Raw genomic sequence first — 14,163 nt, 5'->3', positions numbered from 1 at the left:
CAAGCTATCTATTCTAACTTGACACTTAATTGACGATGCTATGGACTATCCTCAGAATGGTTTGAGTGGTTATACCCCTCAGTCCTGTATAAAGGATTAAGAATATCCACACAATTTAGATCCTCAATAAAATTCTATAAAACATAAATGCAATTTTATTAAATAAATATCGACACCCGCCCATATGTTACCAAGTTGGTGCATAAACAGGGGTACAGAGTGAGACTCTGAGGTCGTGCAGGACAACAACATGTTCCCATCATTGGAGTGGAATCTTCTTCGCCACGCCTCCAGGAGGGAGCTGCTCCTCACGTCTCCTCCTCCTGTCTGTCCAGCCGGCAAAGTTGTTACTGCCAGAGTGGAAGTGTTCTCAAACTGGACAGAGGAAACACGGAAAACTTTTCCAGCTCCAGCTGCCACTCTCAACCCAACCCACAACTGGATAAATGTCCTAGCTGGACGCGTCATTGCGCGTGGGAATGCGTTTCACCGTTAACCGTCCGAGCTTAGGATAAAGGATTCTCATGCCTCTATGCAGTGTTTAGGAGACAACTGTTTTGTGTGTGGATTTCCATCCCTCCATATAAACAAAAAAGAAAGTATGATTAGTGCGGATGTGTAAAAACATCCACTATTCTCTTTAGTTTCAAAGTATCAGTGCTAGTGTCAGCCCCGCATCCTCCGTATTTAAAATGCTGATCCTCGTGTATACAGCTGTGCTCTTTTACCTCAAGCAGTCAGCCGGCGCCGAGCCGAATGCAACATGTCCAACCCGATGCGATGTGAATACCTGTCCGGGCCCTAGCTGCCCCAACGGCTACGTGCTGGACCGCTGCAGCTGCTGCCTGGTGTGCGCCTTGGGGGAAGGAAAGTCGTGCGGCCGCCGGGACGATCTGCCGTGTGGGGACGGCCTGCAGTGTAAACCCAAGGCGAGCAAGCGTTTCTCCCACGGAGTCTGTCAGTGCAAGTTGAGCCACGGAGTTTGCGGCAGCGACGGGAAGACCTATGTTAATGTTTGCCATCTGAGGACGAGCAGCAGGAAGGCCGTGCAGCTGGGACTCTCCAGCATCACCCAAGTCCTGCGTGGAGCGTGTGACGCCAGCATAGGTACGATTTTGTTCAACTATGGTCAGTAAGAATAGCAGTTTACTTTGTAGAAACAAGGCTCTTTCCAATACAAACCCACCGACCTTCTCAGCTGTGTTTTACCTTTCCTCAATACCGAAAGGTCAAATTAGTGACAATGTGAAGGCATCTGATAAAAAAAAGCTTTAAAATGAGTTAAAAGGAGATTCAAAAACACAAGTTCAGTGTTTGGCATTCATTTCATGTTGGGAAATTCTTCTGTTACTTCAGAGTTAAAAATTTTTCTTTGCAAACTTGGATTCATAGTAGCCCACAATCAAAAAACATATTTTTGTGTCTATTGCACTCATGCAGCTTCATGTCAGTTAAGTAAAATAAAGATTACCGATGTTTCCCACTGGTGGAATGAATTTAAAAAATATATATGACTGAGTGTGTGTATATATATATATATATATATATATATATATATATATATATATATATATATATATATATATATATATATATATATCCTGTTAAGTTCTGATGATGATCATGTGATAAAATCTTAAGGTCCAGAGCAGCTACAAAAATGAACATTGTGGTGAGATGGTTTTCTCAACTGCTGGTTCTAAGGTCGGAAAATAACCGGTCTACTGTTACTGTCATAGAATCCAGTTTTCCCTCAAAATCATGTTGAATCGCCAGTAGACAGTTGGGCCCTGCGCCTCTGCCTTAATAAACTGCTCTATGAGTTTTTTCAATGGTCTACATATAAGAGGTGTTGGTTCGGTGGGGGTTCGATCCCCAGATCCTCCAGTCCGCATGCTGCAGAATCCTTGGGCAAGATACTGAACCACAAATTGCTGGTTGTGTATAAATGTGAAATGTACTGTAAATCATTTGGAGTGGTTGGTAAGAAAAGATATGGGGTATAAAAATACCATCGATTTACCAAACTACTAAGGCTTTGACATAACCTAATAGAGATTGGGGCTGCACGATATTAGGAAAAAATGCATATGCGATAATGTTGAATTTTGCCATGGCGATATGACAAAAAAGATACTTAGGTATACGTTGTTAATGTCTCTCTGATTTGGGTCCACTGCTAACATAGAACCCAAACATCGATTAGCCTATGCAGACACTGAAAACAAAAATGTAAGGCAGTATTTCCATTCCCACAACATGCTTTTGAAAATGAACCCAGTTAGTTGTATGGCATGCAGTTTCTTGATCACTTTAGCCGAACATCTTAATGCCCCCATTAAAACATGTTCTGCTAAAAACATCGCTTACTACCTGGAACAAGTATTAAATAAATGTAAAAATAATCATTTAAATCCAACTGTTATGTCTCAGTATTGTCTAAAACAGGGGTGGGCCAACCGGGCCAGGACCAGATAGATGGAGTGTTTCTGTTAACTAATATAAATGACATGGAAAAATCATGACTTGAAGGATTTGGCCTTTAACAAGTAGCAAAGCATGTATTTGCAAGGCAATTTAACAAAAACTAGCCTTTGGAGAAACGCTTGCTAGCCTTTGCTAATTCGAATGCCACCAAAAAACTTCCCTGACTCTTGAATCGCAGTTTGTCGGTGAAAAAAATGTTGCTGAGTGTGTAAATTAGCCGCCAACCTCTGAGCCGTAGCCGCCTGTTCTTGCTTTGACTGCTTTCTAGTGTAGTTAGCATGACGGCTGATGTTATATTCCTTGAAAACTGCAACAGTTTCTCGGCATATCAGGCATAGAGCCTTCGATTGGACTTCAGTGAAAAAGTATTTTGTTGTCCACTCCATGTTAAACACTCGACACTCATTGTCCACTTTTCGTTTCCTTGATCCGCTCATTTTACAGAAGGGCTCACAGGGCAAAGCGAAAAAGTGAAGGGAGATCATGTGCCCTTTCGAGCCCTATATACCACACTCCCGGTCAAATTTAATTTAGCTGACACTTTTATCCAAAGCGACTTACAATAAGTGCACTCAACCCAGAGGGAACAAACCCAGAACAACAAGAAGCAAGAAAGTACAATTTCTTCAAAAATAAAGTAAAACTACAAAGTGCTATAAGTTTTTTTATATTTGGACAAGTTCGGCGGGCCGGATTAAAAAGCCCAACGGGCCGTACTTTGCCCATTTCTGGTCTAAAATGTCTCTGCCCAGAAATTAGTTGGGGTATGAGAGTGTTGCAGTATGAAGGGAGGGGGGGATTTAAGTTGAGTAAAGTGGGCTTGGCTGCCAAATTGTGAGAGCACACCTGTGAGAGCATGCCTTTACTTTGCTAGGTTTTAAACATGTGCCTTGGCATGTTACAACATTTCCTTATGTCCTAAAAAGCCTCTCTGAGGTTATACTACTTGCAGCTATACAGAAATATTTCCTGGCTAGTTTACTCTGCTTTGGGAAGCTGACCTGGTGGAGTTACCACCAAGCCAGAGGGTCTGCCTCTTTGTCTACGGTGGGGGGCAGTACAGTTCGGCTTCCACAGCTTGCTCCAGCTGCACAGTGATTTATTTCTTCAGAGAGGCACTGGATGGATCCATGCGCTGGGCATCTGGGTCAGTGGGGCTTCTCTACTAGAACAGATAGAAGAATAGAGCAGGAAATGTCTGCCATCTTTTCGCTCACTTTGAATCTGGGATCCATGTGCATGTCATGACGTTCTTTGGTTGCAGGGTTGTCATACTTAGTGTAAATGTTGTCCAGGATTTTCATATTAGAGATTTTGTAAAGCACTGTCTTCGTCCTTCTCTGTAAGAACTGATGTCTTCATCAGATGAAGGATTGGTTTCACGGAGGAAACACTCACAAAACTCTCCCTGATAGAGAATCTGTAATTTCTTGCAGAGGCTGTAATGCCTGTTTTATATTCTCAAGTACATTCAGGTCCTGCCAAGTGGGAACCAAATATTCTGAATATCTGTCTGCGGAGAGGAGCCCAACCTGGTTGGGCATTCTGTGACGAGTGAATGATTCGGGAGGCTGTGCTCCTGCTGTGTGTTTTTCAGTTCACATTCTCTTTCTAGCCATGGGAGAAATGTCCCACCAACTCTGTGCAAAGCTGAGCAGCTCAAGCAATGCATCATCTTTAACAGCATTTTATGGGGAGTGGGGAGAAAACAAGACACAAGACAATACAACATGTCGGATTTATAACTTACAGGTGAAAAAATAACAACTGCAATATATAACATCGTTTTATAACTTCAATAATAGACTTATAATACCAATACTACAGCATTCGAGAAAGATCTAATCTAATTTGTATATGTTTACTCAACTAGGGTAATTGAAAACTACAAAAAAAACTATTTTGGACACGTGCTGCAGCATTTTGGACAAGCTGCAGAGACTATAATGTCTTACTGCTGGATCCCGATGGTAAAGATGGATTGATTGTATTCAGTACTATTAATTAGTACTATTAATTAGGGGCAGAATTTATTTTAGTAACTTAGGAATGGGATCTAAGATGCAAGTTGTGGGCTTGAGACAATGAGATTATTGAGGTAAGCAGATCAAGGGTGATCATAGAGAAGCTGTCTAAATCATTGGTAGGATTCTCAGCTGTTCTTGAGATGTATGTGCTTGCTGGTGTATTCATGTCAGCTGAGGGCAGGAGATGGTACATTTTATTTCTCATAATTGTATCAATAAAGAAGCTCATATAAATATTGTTATTCAGGGATCGAGGAATACTGGGTTCAGTGGAGGTGTGACTCTCTGTCAGCCTGGCACAGTGCTGAAGAGAAACCTGGGGTTGTTTTATTTTCTCCTATTAATGTGGAGTAGTAGTCAGCTTTGTGGAGGGCCTTCGTATATACTTTAGGTAGGTGATTTTCAACACATGTTGGAGCGCCACTTCCTTTCATGTTTTTCTCATAATGAGTTACACTTGTGAAACTCTTAATAATTGGATGTCTGTTTAACTTAATGTTAGTTTTTCTGTTTTTGCTTATGCTAGATTTAGGGAATATTTCATATAGATCTTTGTGGCTGTGTTGTAGGTGGCTATGGAGATTAGTCATGTTTACTCTTGCATAGTACCTGTGTTGGTAACATGTCATATCTCTGGTATCCAAAATATTTCCAAATAATAGACATGCTCGTCTCTCCCCCTTCAGCCATCACAACCCTACAGTTCAAGCAGTCTTTTGCAAAGTGTATATTGCGCCTTGTTGATCTCGTTGTCAATTTTAAATACATTGTGCAGACGTAATATTGATAATATTTTACATATGAATATAAAACATTAATATTTTAAGTATTCCATGCATTTGGACATTTTGATTCTAAAATGAGTGGAGTCATAATCGCCTGAAGTGACGCCATCTGGTCGGTAGCGATTGTAGCTATATGATGTTGTGTTATGGACTATTAAATAATCTCATCTCATTTTCGTCCGTTTATCCGGGGTCGGGTCGCGGGGGGAGCAGCTCAAGCAGGGGGCCCCAGACTTCCCTTTCCCGGGCTACATTGACCAACTTTGACGGGGGGATCCCGAGGCGTTCCCAGGCCAGTGTTGAGATATAATCTCTCCACCTAGTCCTGGGTCTTCCCCGAGGTCTCCTCCCCACTGGACGTGCCTGAAACACCTCCCAAGGAAGGCGCCCAGTAGGCATCCTTACCAGATGCCCGAACCACCTCAGCTGACTCCTTTCTAAGTAAAGGAGCAGCGGCTCTAATCCGAGTTCCTCACGGATGGCTGAGCTTCTCACCCTATCCCTAAGGGAGATGCCAGCCACCCTTCTGAGAAAACTCATCTCGGCCGCTTGTACCCGCGATCTCGTCCTTTCGGGCATCACCCAGCCCTCATGACCGTAGGTGAGGATAGGAACGAAGATCGACCGGTAGATCGAGAGCTTTGCCTTGCGGCTCAGCTCTCTTTTCGTTACAACGGTGCGGTAAAGCGAACGCAATACCGCCCCCGCTGCTCCGATTCTCCAGCCAATCTCACGCTCCATAGTACCCTCACTCGCGAACAAGACCCCAAGGTACTTGAACTCCTTTACTTGGGCTAAGGACTCATTTCCTACCCGGAGTAAGCAATCCATCGGTTTCCTGCTAAGAGTCATGGCATCAGATTTAGCGGTGCTGATCCTCATCCCAGCCGCTTCACACTCGGCCGCCAGCCGATCCAGTGAGTGCTGAAGGTCACAGGCCGATGATCCAATGAGGACCACGTCATCTGCAAAAAGCAGTGACGAGATCCTCAGACCACCGAACTGCAACCCCTCCCCACCACGACTACGCCTCGATATCCTGTCCATGTATATCACAAACAGGATTGGTGACAAGGCGCAGCCCTGGCGGAGACCAGCATCCACTGAGAACGAAACTGACTGGCTGCGAACACAGCTCTCGCTTTGGGAGTACAGGGATTGGATGGCCCTGAGGATAGACCCCCTTACCCCATACTCCCGCAGCACCTCCCACAGTTTCTCCCGGGGGACCCGGTCATACGCCTTCTCCAGATCCACAAAACACATGTAGACCGGATGGGCATACTCCCAGGCCCCCTCCAGGATCCTTGCGAGAGTGAAGAGCTGGTCCGTAGTTCCACGTCTGTGGCGAAAACCGCATTGTTCCTCTTCAATCTGAGGTTCGACGATCGGCCGAACCCTCCTTTCCAGCACCTTGGAGTAGACTTTACCAGGGAGGCTGAGAAGTGTGATGCCCCGGTAATTGGCACACACTCTCTGGTCCCCCTTTTTGAACAGGGGAACCACCACCCAAGTTTGCCACTCCTTTGGCACTGTACCCGACTCCCACGCGATGTTGAATAGGCGTGTCAACCATGACAGCCCCTCAACACCCAGAGCCTTTAGCATTTCTGGCTGGATCTCATCAATCCCTGGGGCCTTGCCACTGCGGAGATGTTTGACCACCTCAGTGACCTCCACCAGGGAAATTGACGATGAAACACCATCAACCTCGAGCTCTTCCTCCAACATAGAGGGCGTGTTATTCGGATTCAGGAGTTCCTCAAAGTGTTCCTTCCAACGTCCGACGACCTCCTCAGTTGAGGTCAACAGAGTCCCATCCTTACTGTACACAGCTTGGATGGTTCCCCGTTTCCCCCTCCTGAGGTGCCGGATAGTCTTCCAGAAACACTTTGGTGCCGACCGAAAGTCCTTCTCCATGGCCTCTCCGAACTTCTCCCACACCCGCTGCTTAGCCTCCGACACAGCAGCAGCTGCAGCCCTTCGGGCCTGTCGGTACCCTGCAACCGAGTCAGGAGTCCGCCAGGATATCATATCCCGGAAGGCCTCCTTCTTCAATCGGAAGGCTTCCCTGACCACCGGTGTCCACCACGGTGTCCGAGGGTTACCGCCCCTTGAGGAGAGACCCTGAGGCCACAGCTAGCCGCCGGAGCTTCAGCAATGGAGGCTTTGAACACCGCCCACTCCGGCTCAATGCCCCCAACCTCCACAGGAATGCCAGAAAAACTCCGCCGGAGGTGTGAGTTGAAGATACCTAGGACGGGGGCCTCCTCCAGACGTTCCCAGTTCACCCGCACTACTCGTTTGGGCTTACCAGGTCTATCCGGAAATTTCCCCCATTCCCTGATCCAACTCACAACCAGATGGTGGTCGGTTGACAGTTCCGCCCCTCTCTTTACCCGAGTGTCCAAAACATGCGGCCTCAGATCAGATGACACGATCACAAAATCGATCATTGATCTTCGGCCTAGGGTACTCTGGTACCAGGTACACTTATGAGCACCCTTATGTTCGAACATGGTGTTTGTTATGGATAATCCATGACTAGCACAGAAGTCCAATAACAAACGACCGTTCGGGTTCAGATCAGGGAGGCCGTTCCTCCCCACCACGCCTCTCCAGGTGTCTCCATCGTTGCCCACGTGGGCGTTGAAGTCACCCAGCAGAACTACGGAGTCCCCTACTGGAGCCCCATACAGGACTCCATTCAGGGTCTCCAATAAGGCAGAGTACTCTGAGCTGCTGTTTGGTGCATACGCACAAACAACAGTCAGAGTTTTCCCCCCTACAACCCTTAGGCGCAGGGAGGCGACCCTCTCGTCTACCGGGGTAAACTTCAACACTGTGGCGCTCAGCCGGGGATTCATGAGTATCCCCACACCCGCCCGGCGCCTCATGCCCTTGGCAACTCCGGAGAAGAATAGAGTCCAACCCTTATCCAGGAGTACGGTACCAGAGACTGTTCGTGGAGGTAAGCCCCACCAGATCTAACTGATAGCGCTCCACCTCCCTCACAAGCTCCGGTTCCTTTCCCCACAGCGAGGAACAAAATAAAAGTTTAGTGAGGACCGACCTAAAGTAAATGGTCATGAGACCCAACAGGTCATGTGGACTATGATAAGGTGGTTTTGACCTTGATTAATGAATGAGGTCAAAGAGGCCAACATTTTATGTTGTTTGAAAGACATGCGTGTGACCAATATTGCGCAGGAGGTGAGAGCTGTGTACTCTGTGGCACGAGCGCTCAGCCACAGCACTCGGGCCATTGTAGTGCACACAGAGCGCACACCAGGCAGTACCTACCTTTTAAATGTAGTAAATATAGACGCAGTCCCAACTACGTCACATTTTTTTCAGGCTTTGTAAATTACAATGTGTGTGCTAAATTAAATTATTTGCATCTTATCCATATAGATAAATTATTTGCATATTGAAATCAAGTTTGCACATGTTTTACACTCACAAACCTTTAGTAGATCAGGCCCTCATCCTTTAAGGTTTGAAAAAACTACTAATCTCAATTATCTTTTGAATTTCTTCTTGTCATGTTAATTAATATGGCAAGTTAAAAAGAACTCTATATGCAAAGCTAGCAAACAGAGGAAAAAGTGCACCCTTCATGCGTTCAGTTTTCCCGAGGGAATTTACAAATGATTTGGAAACACAACGCAGCTTTTAGGCCTAAAGTGGTCAGTTTATGTCTAGTCCATGCCGTGTGGACTAATGTGGATCACAAAACTGTCATGCGTCCTTTAGATCCACATTTACACTTTAGTCATAAAGTTATTCATCAATCAATCAAATTTGTTTTGTATAGCCCATATTCACAAATTACAATTCTTCTCATAGGACTTGAACATGGTGAGACATCCTCTGTCCTTAACACTCAGGGTAAAAATACATAGAAACCTCTGAGAGAGCCACATGTGAGGGATCCCTCTCCCAGGACAGACAGAAGTGCAATAGATGTCAAGTGCAGGAAAACATCATCAAGATTAAAGTTTTTTAGCAGCATATATGAGGGTAAACATCTTGAAGGATAACTTCAATACTATATATCAAGCAGTCCTGCTGCAATCATAGTCCATGGTCAGGAGCCAGCAAGATAATGATCCATCATCCTGGTCAGATCCACTATAGTCCACAGTCATTGTCCACTGCCGCTTATTAAGATCCATCATCAGGCGCCGCCTCGGCTGTGGTCCACCACCATTATCTCACTCCAACGCGACAAAGGATCCGTCATTCCCACTACGATGAGCCAGCACAATATAGAATCCGCCTTACTGGATCCACCATTGCGACCTCTGATGCACGACCCACAAATCGGAATCCATGGTGCTGCCACAGCGGGCCCGGATCTGCGGGCAATAAATCAAAGGGACTCGTGGAAGGGGTCAAGTCAGTAACATGTACTGATGAGATATGACTTACTTCAATGTGATAGGTATGAAGAAGAGGAAGGATAAGCTGGAAAGTGAAGCTCTGTGTGTCATGTGTCATAAGTTCCCTTTGCGTCTTAGCATCATCAGAGGTTTTTGCCTTGTAATCAATGATACAGGCTGAACTTGGGGGTACACTGAGGCTCAAGGTAAATCTGACTGGCTACTGGTTTGTATGGTAGTACGATGAAAAGCATGTGGCCCACTCCGTAGATCAGCCATCAATACCTCTATGCCTTTTTTAAATAAACGCTTCCTATTTTAGAACATAGGACAAGTAACGTTGTGCCGCACTTATTAGCTCTAACTATAAGCTTAATCAAAAAGGAAGGTTTTGAGCTTACTCTTAAACGAACAGATGGTGTCTGCCTCCCGAAATGAAAATGGTAGATTATTCTACAGGAGATGGGCTTGATGGCTAAAAACTCTGGCTCCTACTCTACTTTTAGAGACTTTAACTCTAACAGCTCTTTAAGATAAAAAGGTGCCATATTATTCAGGGCCATGAAGGTGAGGAGGAGAATTTTTAATTCTATTCTAGATTTAACCGGAAGCTAGTGTAGCGATGCTAATACTGGAGAAATTCATGCCTAATTAAGTTTATGATTATAACATGCGTTCTTCTTGAAAAATGAATTGTCTGTGTTAATATAGTGCTTTTCTAGTCTTGATGAGCACTCAAGGCTTTACAGTACATCTGTTTTCCATTTACACAGTGCATCCATGTGCAGCACTTTCTCTATGAGAAGGAACAATGTGGGACAAGGAGGTTCAGTATCTTGCCCAAGACATGCTGAAGTGCGGATGACTAGGATCGCACCACGACCTGCTGGTTAGAGGACAATCAGTCGATCCCCTGAGCCACAGCCAGCTATGGCTCATGTTGACTGATTATTAAAATGTATAATTCTTCTTGCTAGTATAGATCCTTCACATGCCGCCAGTCCTCGTTACAAGTTCAACTTCATAGCTGATGTAGTGGAGAAAATTGGTCCTGCTGTGGTCCACATCGAGCTCTTTCTCAGGTATTCACTGTTTGTTTGTGTGCTTTTTGTGTTAGCAGTTGTTATGCCGGGGTGAAACATGCGACATGAAATGTCATCTTTTAGAATTCATGAAAAACAACTGCTTTAGGTTCAATAAATAGTATTTTTTTTAAGGGAAGACATATAGTATGTTTAGTCTATCATTTGGATACCTTAGCTTATTTAAGTGGCGCCAACTCATACAAGCCATGTCCAGATTAATGTAGAAATGTATGCTTTATGTCAATTCAGTCCAATTTGAAGGGAAAAATCCATTATTTAAATGATCTTCAATCATATTTCACCCTGACTTAGGTAGATTAATAAAATACTTCTTGCAATAACAAATTATTCTCTCGAAAACGCTTGTTAAAATATGAAATATGACCTTTTCATTTATCCCAAGCCTTGATATTAAGATAGCAGGACAAAAAAAAATCTGAAATCATCTCTCCAATCCAGTTCAACTAAACTTACTCATGCTTTCCTCACACACCAGGCATCCTCTCTTTGGTCGCAACATCCCTCTGTCTAGTGGATCTGGATTCGTGATGGCAGACAATGGACTTATTGTGACTAATGCCCATGTAGTCTCCAGCACTACTCCAGTATCCGGTCAACAACATATCAAGGTAAAAAATCCAGTTTTTCTACAGGGATCCTTTTTTTTAACGGATTTTACAGGGAGCAAATGCAGAGAAGCTAAAAAAGGAGTAATATGATCTCCTCTTCTAGTTCCTGGGGCCAAGCTCATGCCATCCAGAATAGCTAACTGGTCAGAATATATTTCTCTGAGATATTTAGGGCCAAGTACAGTGACTTTAGTTTTGTCTGAGATTAAATGTCAACATGACTAGGATATCGTGGTCTTAATGGGCCTCATTCAACAATATCCTCATAAGAATTTTCTTTAAACAATTTCTAAGAAAACTCTACATCAGATTCATGACACATTCTTAAACAAAGAATGATTCCACGAAGTTCTAAAGATTAAGATGCGTTTATTTGTCCCAAACACATGCACAGACATGCAAAGGCACACTCATGCAGTTAGGGAAATTTAACCTCTGCTTTTGACCCATCTGGTGCAGGACACACAGAGCAGTGAGCAACCATGTACGACGCTCGGGGAGCAGATGTTGGGGGAGTAAGGTGCCTTGCTCAGGGGCACTAGACAGGGTAGGGAGACTCTTGGATTTTTGGACAGATCAATCCAGGTTCATCTTTTGTTGTCTCTCCGTGGAGTCGAACCAGAGACTAGCCAGAGACCTTCTCTGCCCAAGTTTCTGCCACTAGACCACCGCCACACCATATTTAATCATACTTAGATCAGTACAGACGTGAGGCATTAGGGTTTGATATACACTTACCAAAAATATAAATCAATCAATCAATCAATCAATCAAATTTTATTTGTATAGCCCATATTCACAAATTACAATTCATCTCATAGGGCTCTAACAGGGTGTGACATCCTCTGTCCTTAACTCTCAGTATGAGTAAGGAAAAACTACTAAAAACCCTTTTAACAGGGTAAAAATATGTAGAAACCTCAGAGAGAGCCACATGTGATGGATCCCTCTCCCAGGACGGACAGAAGTGCAATAGATGCCACGTGCAGGAGAACATCATCAATAATCAAAGTCTCTAGCAGCATTTGATGAGGGTAGACATCCCGTAGGACAACCCCAACATGACATGCCAAGCAGTCCCGCTGCAAGCACAGTCCATGCTCAGCAACCATCTAGACCACCATCCACCATCCAGACCAGACGCCACTCCAGTCCTCAGTCACCGTCCACCGCCGCCCACCAGGACCCATCACAAGCCACCACCGCGGCCCTGGTCCACCGCCCGTGCCCAATGCCAACGCGACACAGGGCCCGCCACCAGCACCACGATCAGCCCACATGACTCAGAATCCGCCACACTGGATCCAACACCACGACCCCCGGTGCGCAATCCACAAACCGCAATCCATGGTGCGGCCACAGAGGCCCTGGATCTGCGGGTGATAAAGCAAAGGGATTCCGGGGAAGGGGTATAGGGATGGAGAAGAGGAAGGAGAAGCTGGAAAGAGAAGCTCCGTGTGTCATGTGTCATAAAAAAGAACAAGTAACGTTCTGGAGCACTAATTAGCTCTAACTCTAAGCTTTATCAAAAAGGAAGGTTTTGAGCCTACTTTTAAACGAAAAGATGGTGACTGCCTCCCGAACTGAAAGTGGTAGATTATTCCACAGCCGAGGGGCTTGATGGCTAAAAGCTCTGGCTCCTACTCTACTTTTAGAGAATTTAGGGACGACAAGTAGGCTTGGATTCTGGGAGTGGAGTGCTCTAGCGGGTTTATAAGGTACTAACAGCTCTTTAAGGTAAAAAGGCACTATATTATTAAGGGCCTTGAAGATGAGGAGGAGAATTTTAAATTCTATTCTAGATTTAACTGGAAGCCAGTGTAGCGATGCTAATACTGGAGAAATGTGCTCTCTTCTCTTTGTTCTCGTCAGGACACGTGCTGCGGCATTTTGGACAAGCTGTAGAGTCTTTACCGACTTACTGCTGGAGCCTGATAATAATGAATTACAATAGTCCAGTCTCGATGTAACAAAGGCGTGGACTAGTTTTTCTGCATCTTTTTGTGAAAGGACATGTCTAATTTTTGAAATATTACGCAAGTGGAAAAAAGAGGTCCTAGAAATTTGTTTTAAGTGACTATTAAAGGTTCCTGACTGTTTCATTGGAAGCAAGGGAAATGTCGTCTAGCGCAGCTATATCATTAGATAATGCATCTCTAAGGTGTTTGGGGCCAAGTATTATAACCTCTGTTTTGTCTGAGTTTAATAAGAGAAAATTGCGGGTCATCCAGGTTTTTATGTCCTTGAGACAGGTTCGAAGTTTAGTTAATTGATTACTTTGTTCAGGTTTTATTGACAAATATAACTGGGTGTCATCCGCATAGCAGTGGAAATTTACAGAGTGTGTCCTGATAATGTTTCCAAGTGGAAGCATATATAATGAGAATAATATTGGGCCGAGCACAGAGCCCTGTGGAACACCATGGTTAACTTTGGTGCGCAAAGATGACTCATCATTAATTTGCACAAATTGGGAGCGATCAGAAAAATACGATTTAAACCAGTTAAGGGCGGTTCTATTAATGTTAATTAACTGTTTGAGTCTTTGTAATAAAATTTGATGGTCAATTGTGTCGAATGCTGCACTGAGATCTAACAGAACGAGGACAGACACAAGTCCCTGATCTGAGGCTATTAAAAGGTCTTTAGTGACTTTTGCCAAGGCTGTCTCTGTACTGTGATTGGCTCTAAACCCCGATTGAAAGTCTTCATATATATTATTTTCCTGGAGAAACTCACACAGCTGATTGGCAACAACTTTTTCT

At 44.4% G+C, this 14,163-nt stretch overlaps 1 protein-coding gene across 1 annotated transcript in view; it reads left to right on the top strand.

Annotated features, from left to right (window-relative positions):
- The first annotated feature begins 284 nt into the window (after positions 1-284).
- htra3b (HtrA serine peptidase 3b) overlaps positions 285-14,163 on the top strand; it is a 28,403-nt gene continuing 14,524 nt past the window's right edge. The window contains exons 1-3 of the mRNA XM_062384034.1: positions 285-1,107; positions 10,667-10,766; positions 11,266-11,398. Coding sequence (XP_062240018.1) covers positions 693-1,107; positions 10,667-10,766; positions 11,266-11,398 — 648 coding nt within the window. The 5' untranslated portion in view covers positions 285-692. The remainder of the gene's footprint in view (positions 1,108-10,666; positions 10,767-11,265; positions 11,399-14,163) is intronic.

This window comes from Platichthys flesus, chromosome 24 (genome assembly GCF_949316205.1).
Source record: "Platichthys flesus chromosome 24, fPlaFle2.1, whole genome shotgun sequence".
Lineage (NCBI taxonomy): Eukaryota > Metazoa > Chordata > Actinopteri > Pleuronectiformes > Pleuronectidae > Platichthys > Platichthys flesus.
This window is presented reverse-complemented; position numbering and strand designations above follow the sequence as displayed.